This window comes from Mus caroli, chromosome 9 (assembly GCF_900094665.2).
Source record: "Mus caroli chromosome 9, CAROLI_EIJ_v1.1, whole genome shotgun sequence".
NCBI lineage: Eukaryota > Metazoa > Chordata > Mammalia > Rodentia > Muridae > Mus > Mus caroli.
In genome coordinates this window covers 110100656-110110878 of record NC_034578.1, presented here as the reverse complement: position 1 = coordinate 110110878, position 10223 = coordinate 110100656, and the positions used below count along the sequence as shown (strand labels likewise).

At 45.0% G+C, this 10223-nt stretch overlaps 2 protein-coding genes across 3 annotated transcripts in view; both read left to right on the top strand.

Moving 5' to 3' along the window:
- Nucleotides 1-2960: 2960 nt before the first annotated feature.
- Nucleotides 2961-3697, top strand: LOC110302500 (40S ribosomal protein S17-like). Its single transcript, XM_029482045.1, has 2 exons — nucleotides 2961-2994; nucleotides 3195-3697. The coding sequence occupies exons 1-2, from the start codon at nucleotides 2973-2975 to the stop codon at nucleotides 3659-3661; spliced, it is 489 nt and encodes a 162-aa protein (XP_029337905.1). The 5' UTR covers nucleotides 2961-2972; the 3' UTR covers nucleotides 3662-3697.
- Nucleotides 3698-4490: 793 nt separating this feature from the next.
- The window catches only part of Cnot10 (CCR4-NOT transcription complex subunit 10), a 60447-nt gene continuing 54714 nt past the window's right edge, over nucleotides 4491-10223 (top strand). The window contains exon 1 of one of the 2 annotated variants that reach the window (XM_021171734.2): nucleotides 4491-4588. The gene's annotated coding sequence lies outside the window, so the exon portion shown is untranslated. The remainder of the gene's footprint in view (nucleotides 4589-10223) is intronic. The other variant, XM_021171733.2, reaches the window with a different exon arrangement.

Sequence of the window (10223 nt, the reverse complement as noted above, 5' to 3'; positions counted from 1 at the left end):
GGTAATGATGACCACAGGTGTATGACTCCAAGGAATAGCATCCCATAATCCTTCACTCTGTCTTCTAGCTCTTACATGCTTTCTTTACATGCCCTCTTCTGCAAGGTTTGCTGAGATTTAGAGAGAGTGATGATGTCACAGACTGTTGAGGGCTAGGACCTCACCCATAGCTTATTCTCTTCATCTTAAGCAGCCTCTGAGTCTCTGAGTTCACCACTGTTCATCGCACCGAGAGTTTTCTCCACCTAAGGCCAGCACTGCATGTGTCTCTCGGTATTCAGGAGGCCGCTTGCTGCTGTGCCGGTTTACGTCACTGAGAGATACTTACTCTGAGAGAACTAGCAGCATCCATGCTTTTCGGGTATGTCACTTCCTCCTGCAGACGTAGCCCCACCTCCGGAGCCCCGCCCCAATTAAGACAGCTCAAACCTGAGGAGCTGAGCAATAGATGCTGCCGGTTTTTACAGGTAACCGAACCCACATCACATGCATCTCTTGCCCCATTACACCTATGTAACAATGAGCTGAACATCACCACTGCCCTGCTTTTCAGAGGAGAGACTGAGGTTCACGAAACTTCAGTTAGGGGGTGTACAGGCTAGTTTTATGTCAACTTGACACTGGCTAGAGCTATCTGAAAGGAAGGAACCTCAGTTAAAAAATGCCTCCTGCCGGGCGTGGTGGCGCACGCCTTTAATCCCAGCACTCGGGAGGCAGAGGCAGGCGGATTTCTGAGTTCGAGGCCAGCCTGGTCTACAAAGTGAGTGCCAGGACAGCCAGGGCTATACAGAGAATCCCTGTCTCGAAAAACCTAAAAAAAAATTAAAAAAAAAAAAATGCCTCCATTAGATCCGACTGTAGGGCATTTTCTTATCTAGTGATTGATGGTAAGTAATGCCATCCTTGGACTGGTGTTCTGGGTTCTCTAAGACAGCAGGCTGAGCAAGCCACGGGGAGCAAGCCAGTAAGCAGTGCCCCCTCCAGAACCCCTACATCAGCTCCTGCCTCCAGGCTCCTGCCCTGACTTCTTTTGATGATGAACAGTGATGTGGAAGTGTGAGCCAAATAAACCCTTTTCCTCCTCAAGTTACTTATTGGGTATGGTGTTTCACTGCAGTAATAGAAACCCTAACTAAGACAGGATTGCAGAGCTAAAAGCGCAGCCGCCATGACAGAAATCAAAACGGCAGGATCACTCGCTTTTTCAAAATGACTCCCGGGCCACCTCACTTGAACACCTCACCTTAGATGTCTAGTGATGTGATGAACTTGTGACTGAAGAAAGGGTTTGTTCCATCTTATAGGTTATAGCTCATCTGGGGGAATACTTTTTACTGCCTTCCTCCCCGTTGCTAGATCAGCCTGCTTTTTGCTGTTGTTGTTGTTTTGTTTTCAGAGATAGGGTTCTTCTGGGTAGCCCTGGCTGTCCTGGAACTCACTCTGTAGACCCAGATAGCCTGCAATCAGCAAAGATCAACCCGCCTCTGCCTCCCTAGTGCTGGGTATAGAGGTGTGCACCACCACTGCCCAGTGAGCCTTGCTTTGTTTTTATACTGCCCAGGACACATGCCCAAGAATATCACCACAATGGGCTCAGACTGGGCTTTCCCACACCAAACACGATTCAAGAAATGACCACAGCCTTGCTGTAAGCCAATCTGATGGAGGCAGTTCCCCAACAGCCTCCCCTCCTCCTAGATGACTCCAGCTCATGTCAAGTTGACAAAAACCAAACAGAAAAAGCAAACAAAAACAACACCAAAGCTTGCCCAGCACATCCACCACCATTGGGGCTCATGCAGCAAAGGGAAGCCAACGAATGGGCCAAAGAAAGGATCTAAAAACATGAGTGTACCTCTGCAAAGCTGGGTTTGGCCCAATCCAAGCTATTTATTCCGATCTGCATTTGAGTGGGAAGGAGAAAATATGGTTTAACCTCTTCATTAGTCAGACCTCCCCACTCTGACTCAGCCCCATAAACAATAGAAATAATTAGACTGAACAATTGTGTTTGTTCCCCTGACTAGACACAACCTGCATTTAGTGACGGAGGGAAGCAGCCAGGAGAAGGCGGACTTGGCTTTTTCAATTCTTCCTGGCAAACATTTTTTTTAAAGACCTGTTGCTTATCTTATGACCAGTATTTGTAAATATATATAAGTAATATACATGTATATATTATATATTCAAGACCATAAGAACTTTATTTGGCTGGGGGGGGGGGTTTCAAGACAGGGTTTCTCTGTATAGCCCTGGCTGTCCTGGAATTCATTTTGGAGACCAGGCTGGCCTTGAACCCAGAGACCTATCTGTCTCTGTCTCCTGAGTGCTGAGATTAAAGGCGTGCACTATGACTGCCCCCAGCTTATTTCTTGTTTTGTTTGTTTGTTCGCTTGCTTGCTTTTGGGTTTTGTTTTGTTTTGTTTTGTTTTGAGACAAGATCACACTCTGTCTTGGAACTCACAGTGCAGACCAGCCTGGCCTCAAACTCACAGCATTCCACTTTCATCTATCTCCTAAGTGCTGGGATTACAGGCCACCATGGCGGCCTCGATCAAGTCTTTTTACATTCATGTTGGAACAGGATCCACAATATTGAAAGTTGAAACCCTTGGGGAAGTTATTGGTGGCCCACGCCCTTAATCTCAGCACTCGGAGGCAGAGGCAGGCGGATTTCTGAGTTCGAGGCCAGCCTGGTCTACAAAGTGAGTTCCAGGACAGTCAGGGCTACACAGAGAAACCCTGTCTCGAAAAAACAAAAAACAAACAAACAAACAAAGATCGAACACTCTCAAGGCTGTCTCAAAATGCACACTCTGAATGTAGTCTGTGAGATGGTGCCCTCTAGTGGCCAATCATAAATTCGGGTTTTTTGTTTTGTTTTGTTTTTTGTTTTTTGTTTTTTTTGTTTTTTCTGTTAGAAATGTGTAAGCAAAGTCACACAGTCTAAAAGTGATGCCGCCGTTTAAGGCATGTGCTGCAGTCACACGGGAGGTAAGTGTAGAGACAGCCTGGGCGGGGAAGAACATCTCTGAGGTCAGAATTTGAGGTTCTGGGACACAGATGACAACATCATCTGTGGACATAGTTCATGGAGGGTAAGGTGAGCCATCACTCAGGCTTGACCCCTTGGGGGCTTATAGCTAGGAACCTGAGATGATCTGAAGAGCTTTTTCATAAAGTTCATTTTTCAGGGACTGGTAAGATAGCTCAGCAATTAAAGAGTATTGGCCTCGTACCGAGACCCGCCAACATGGGCTGCGTTCGCACCAAGACCGTGAAGAAGGCGGCCCGGGTCATCATCGAGAAGTACTACACGCGCCTGGGTAATGACTTCCACACCAACAAGCACGTGTGCGAGGAGATCGCCATTATCCCCAGCAAGAAGCTTCGGAACAAGATAGCCGGCTACGTCAAGCATCTGATGAAGCGGATTCAGAGAGGGCCTGTGAGAGGCAGCTCTATCAAGTTGCAGGAAGAAGAGAGAGAGAGGAGAGATAACTACGTTCCTGAGGTCTCAGCCCTAGACCACGAGATCATTGAGGTGGATCCCGACACCAAGGAGATGCTGACGCTTCCGGGCTTGGGCAGTCTCTCTAACCTTCAGGTCACTCAGCCTACGGTTGGCATGAATTTCAAAACACCACGTGGAGCTGTTTAATCTGTTATGCCATATTTTCAATAAACCTGAAAACAAACAAACAAACAAACGAAGAGTATTGGCCTCTTCCAGAGGTCCTGAGTTCAATTCCCAGCACCCATGCATAAGGGAACCTGATGCCCTCTTCTGGTATGCAGATGTATATGCAACAGAGAACATCTTAAATAAATAAAATTTTTTAAAAAGCATTTTTTAAAAATTGTATTATTTTATTTTACTTTATGTGTATGGGTGTTTTGTCTGGACGCATGTCTGTGCACCACGTGCATGCCGGATGCCTACAGAAGCTGAAAGGACTTATCTGATCCTCTGGAACTGGAGTTACAAAGGTTATAGTTACAACCACCATGTGGTTGCCGGCAGCCAAACCTAGGTCCTCTGCAAGGGCAAGAAGTGCTCTAACCACTTAGCCATTTCTCTAGCTCCTTGGTCTGACCAGTTTGTGGTTGGTCTCCAAAATCCTAGGACACAGAGACTAGTCCAGGATCCCGGTGCTGGGCCAATGTTTTGGGCCAGGCTGTGTTTGCCTGACCAGGAAGGGGAATGGATAAAGATTTTTCATCTTAGGGTGGGGGAATGGTGCTCCAAAGTCCTATTGTGTTGTGTAACTCCAAGAAGGGTAAAGATTACCAGTCTTAGCACACTCCCAGGCTCCTGCAGGAACCGAGAAGGAGGCGGGAAGTCAAGTTTCCTGAAGGCTTAATGTAGCCTCTTTCTGCTAAGCTGTGATTGTTGCTTCTCACGACTACTTTGACAATGATTCGGCGTCTTCTAGGAGACACATCTCTGGGTGTGTTTGTGAGAGAGTTTCCAGAAAGGGTGAACTGAGGAGGGAAGATCCAGGCTGAATGTGGGTGGTACCATCTGTCTTCCTTAGGAATTCTATTGCTGCAGCAACAATAGAAGCAAGGAAGCATAACCAAGAAAGTAAGTCTGGGAGGAAAGGCTTTAATCAGCCCACATTTCCATCTTGCTGATCATCACCAAAGGAAGTCAGGACAGGAGCTCAGGCAGGTCAGGACCCTGGAGGCAGGAGCTGATGCAGGGCCATGGAGGGGTGCTGCTTACTGGCTTGCTCCTGGTGATTTACTCAGCCTGCTTTCTTTCCTTTTTTTTGGGGGGGGGTGGTTTACAAGACATGGTTTCTCTGTGTAGCCCTGGCTGTCCTGGAACTCACTCTGTAGACCAGGCTGGCCTCGAATTCAGAAATCCACCTGTCTCTGCCTCCCAAGTGCTGGGATTAAAGGCGTGCACCACCACTGCCTGGCTCAGCCTGCTTTCTTATAGAACCCAGGACTGCCAGTCCAGGGATGGTACAGTCCATAATGGGCTGGTCCCTCTCCTTAATTAATTGATCATTAATTAAGAAAATGTCTTTACAGCGAGATCTTATCAAGACATTTTCTCAATTGAGGCTCTGCTCTCTCTGATAATTCTAGCTCAGTGTTTTTCAACCTTTTTAATGCTTTGACCTTTTATGGATCCCCACGTGGTGGTGACATGCTACTTATTCATGGTTACTCCATTACTGTAACTTCGCTACTGTTATAAATAGTAGTGTAAATATCTGATGAGCAGGATGTCTGATGGTCAGGTGTCTAAGGGTGTCTCAACCCACACGTTGAGAACCGTTGCTCTAGCTTGTGTTGAGTTGATATAAAACCAGCCAGTGTACCATTCCGTGGCCTGAGCTCCCAGACCGAATAACTAGCAGGAAGAAAAGAGTATTCACACAGAGACCCTGCATAGTGGTGATGCCTTTAATCCAGGAACACAAGAGGCAGGGGGATTTGAGTTCAAGCCAGCCTTGTCTACAGATTGAGTTCCAAGGGCAGCCAGAGATATTCAGTGAGATCCTACTTCTAAACACTTTGTTTGTTTATTTGTTTGTTGTTTTTTGAGACAGGGCTTCTCTGTAGCCCTGGCTATCCTGGAACTCACTCTGTAGACTAGGCTGGCCTCGAACTCAGAAATCCACCTGCCTCTGTCTCCCAATTGCTGGGATTAAAGGCATGCACCACCACTGCCCTGCTCTAAATACATTTTTAAAGAGTATACTGACACATCTGATGAAACTATCAGGAGTTTCTGAAAGGACTCAGTAGGTAAAGGTACTTGTCACCAAGTCCAGCAATCTGAGTTCAACTCCAGAAGCCACATGGTGGCAGGAGAGAATTGACTCCCAAAAGTAGTTTTCTAACCTATACACACACACACATACACATACACACACACATGCACACACATACACACATGTACACATATATACACACATACTTACACATACACACATATATACACACATGCATGAACACACACTTTTTAAAAAAATGTGTATGAATATTTTGTTTGTGCACCATGTGCACTGTGCATGTCTGGGGCCTATGGAGTTCAGAAGAGAGCATCAGATCCCCTGGAACTGGGATTACAGACAGTTGTGGGTTACCATTTGAGCAAGGGAATAGAACCCCAGTCTGGAAGACCTCTGAGCTGTCTCTCTAGCCACATGGAGTCGTTTTTTTTTTTTTAAGATTTATTTATTATATGTAAGTACACTNCAGCTGTCTTCAAGCACTCCAGAAGAGGGAGTCAGATCTTGTTATGGATGGTTGTGAGCCACCATGTGGTTGCTGGGATTTGAAATCAGGACCTTCGGAAGAGCAGTCAGTGCTCTTAACCACTGAGCCATCTCTCCAGTCCCTGTTTTGTTTTGTTTTGGTTTTGGTTTTGGTTTTTAAGTAGAACTCCAGCTGAGTGCTCCAATTCCCTTCTCTTTGCTTCTCCATCCATAGAGATGTAAACCAGCAGCTTCCTACTAAAGCTATGGAGATGCCTGCAGCCAAGATCTTCCCACTACAACAAACTGTATCACCTCAGACTCCAAGCCAAAATACACCCCCTCCTCTCTCAAGTTCTTTCTTATCATCTGTTTGACACAGAAAGAGAAGTAGCTAATACATTAGTCTAGTACCACTCCCCCATCACGAAGCTCACATACCCATAACTGGATTTTTATCAGTTCTGAAGCCTTGCATCTCTCTGCCTTCCAAAGAATACTGGTGACCCATTTAGTTTGTCTGTTTTGTTCTTGTTGTTTCTGACTCTGCACATTCCTTTCTGTCTCCTTTGGGTAGGCAGGGAATCTGTATGATTTACCCAATGGTGTAATTTATCCAGCCTGGCTTTTCCTCACTGGGAGCCAGCCATTGACATTTGTCAATATAGTTGCCAATGAATGGTTTCTATGGTAGAGGCAGAACACTCTCTTCTTGGTATGAAAGGTTCAGGAAAAGTCACAGCTCACACCAACAGTTCAGGGACATTTAACATCTTTGCTTACCCTCATCCTTTAACTTGCAGTGCCTCAAAAGTCCTAGAGACATAAGAGACTTGAAGAAGTTCACTATGGAGAAGGGACAGCTGTTTCATAAACTGGGACTCTCCAAAGGAAACTGGGGAAGAGCAAGAGAGAGGGTGTTCCGGAAAGATGAATAACTAGATGAGGAAAATCGTGTTTAATTCATCTAAAAGGCACTTGCATCTGCCTTTTCTTCAACCAGAATCCTTCACTGACATCTCTGCACAGTATGTGAAAAGAGATGAGTTACAAGGCTAAATACACTGTGGCTGATGATATAGCTTTATTGGTGGGATGTTTGCCCAACGTGCGTGAAGGCCTGGATTCACCACATATACCAGGTAGAGTGATGCATGCCTGTAGCGCCAGAACTTGGAAAGTGGAGGCAGCCTGTTTGATTGTCTTTCCTCTCTCTTTCTTTGTGCGCATGTGATAATGTCAGTGAGTGGAGGTGCCCATGGAGGCCAGAAAAGGAAATGGGATCTGCTGGAACTAGTTACAAGCTAGTTACTTGACCTGGGTACTGAGAACTGGACTCACGTTCTCTGGAAGAGAAGCAGGCACCAGTGGCCACTCAGCCATCTATGCAGTCCCTGCTCTGCGCACCCCCCTTGTTTGACTTTTTGTTTTCATTGCTGTTGTTTGTCACAGGGTTTCACATATCCTACCAAGCTGGCCCCGAGCTGGCTATGTAGCCACAGTTGTCTTTAGAAGTCTGCTCCTCCTGCTTCTCTGCCTTCCTTCCAAGTACTGTCGTGAGAAGCGTGTGACGCCTTGGGTCTTCCGAGACAGGGTGTCGCTCTTCACCTAGGCTTTTCTGGAAGTCATACTGATCCTCTGGACCACTACTTTCCAAATACTGGGATTAAAGACACATAACACCGTACATGCCACAGTACACATGCTACATTGCGCTTGTGAAGGTTAGAGAACAATTTTCATGAGTCCCCTCCTTCTACAATGTGGATGATGCCAGGGACTCAACTCAGGTCATCAGGCTTGATGGTGAATACAAGTCCTGAACCATCTCCCCAAGCCTTATATGTTTTTTCTTTTTCCTTTCCTTTCCTTTCCTTTCCTTTCCTTTCCTTTCCTTTCCTTTCCTTTCCTTTCCTTTCCTTCCCTCCCCTTCCTTTTCCCTTCCTCCCTCCCTCCCTCCCCCCTCTCTTTTTTAAATTTATTTTTACTATTTTTTTTTTTTTTTTTTTGGTTTTTCGAGACAGGGTTTCTCTGTGTAGTCCTGGCTGTCCTGGAACTCACTTTGTAGACCAGGTTGGCCTTGAACTCAGAAATCCGCCTGCCTCTGCCTTCTGAGTGCTGGGATTAAGGCATGTGCCACCACACCCAGCCTTAAATTTATTTTTAAAGATTTATTTTATTTATTATATATAAGTACGCTGTAGCTGTCTTCAGACACACCAGAAAGGGGCATCAGATCTCATTACAGATGGTTGTGAGTCACCATGTGGTTGCTGGGATTTGAACTCAGGACCTTCGGAAGAGCAGTCAGTGCTCTTACCCTCAGAGGCATCTTGCCGTCCCTACAATAAAATTTTAATGATGATGTTGTCATACAGCTAAAATCCTCTCTATTGTTTGTATCTTAACAAATGGCCCTTAGCTCTGCAGATGCTCAAGAATGGTTTCCATAGCAATGTCTTTAAACTGTAAAATTAACAATAGCTGGGACTGGAGAGATGGCTCAGCGGGTAAGAGCACTGACTGCTCTTCCAGAGTTTCCCAGTTCAATTCCCAGCAACCAAATGGTGGCTCACAACCATCTGTAATGGGGATCCGATGCCCTCTTCTGGTGTGTCTGAAGACAGCAACACTGTACTTATATATAATAAATAAATAAATCTTTAAAATAAATAAATAAAATTAAATTAAACTTGAGATAAGATTTTGCTTCCAGTCTAGTTTGCTCTCAAATTCAAAATTCTCCTGCCTCTGCCAGCCAAAGCTGGAATATTATGCATGTGTCACCACATCTGACCTCTAAATTTTTTGCTCAAGATTTACACCAGCAAAGGACTAGCTTTAAAACCAGGAACCACTGTAAATATTTTAATAAAATATTTCATGACTTTTTTCTTCAGGCAGAGTCTGATCTTGCTTATATCCCTGATTGGCCTTAGAATAGAAATCTGATTTTGAAATCTATTGAATCCTGTGGTTGCATCTAACCATGATTTGCTTAATTTATTTTTTTACATTATTTGTTTGTTCGTGTGTATGTGTTTGTCTACAGATGTGCCACTGTGTGTGTGTGTGTGTGTGTGTGTGTGTGTGTGTGTGTAGGTCAGAGGACAACTTGTGGGAGCCATTTCTTTCCTACTACCATTTAACTTCTGCAAATCAAATTCAGGTCATCAGGCTTAGTGGCAGGCATTTACCCTCTGATCTATTCTGCTGGTAATTGGCTTATTTTTAAAAATAAAAATAAAAATTTCAAAGTCTTATGAGGAGTACCTGGTGTGATGGCGCAGTCTTTAATCCAACACTCGGGAGGCAGAAACAGGCAGATCTCTAAGGTCAGCTACACAGAAAATAGAAAAATGTAAACCAAATAAATAGCTCCATGTGATTTATTTATTTATGTACTTAACTATGCTCCCATCAAAGCACCATTTGGGTCACTTTACAATTCAGTGCTGTTGTCGTTTATATATGAAGTTCCCCTCCCTCAAAAGCCTCCATATAGGAGGCCCGGACCCCAGTCCTTGAGAGTGATAATAGGATTCCAACAGTTTGGAGCTATCCTTGGATTCATCCACTTGCATCATTAGGAAGTAATGGAAATTAAGGAGGTGCGGCCCAGTGGGGCTAAGTATCTCAGTTGCATGTGCCCTTGGAGGCTATTTCTTCTCCCAGCTTCCTCTGCTTCTAGCATCAGGAAGGCAACAACTTTACTCTGTCACTTGTGCCCTGGCACAATGCACTGCTTCACTAATGGTCCAAAAACAACGGAACCAAGTGACCTGGGACTGAAAACTCTGATACACAAGGCAAAAATCCATCCTTCCTCATTTGAATTCTCCTCCAGGGTATTTATCACAGCATCAAAAAGTCTTACACAAATGCTTTTAATGTCTGTTTCTCTCCGTGAAATGAACCTCTGTTATTATTGTTTGTTCTCTAGAAGGGAAAGGAAGGATGGAGTAGGTGCTTCTGGAACCCAAGGCTATGGTCATTGAGCAAAAC

Coding starts and splice junctions, on each gene's coding strand:
- LOC110302500 (XM_029482045.1), top strand. CDS start 2,973: ATGTGCTGCAGTCACACGGGAG. Junction 2,995..3,194: donor GTGCTGCAGTCACACGGGAG/GTAAGTGTAGAG, acceptor TTCATTTTTCAG/GGACTGGTAAGATAGCTCAG.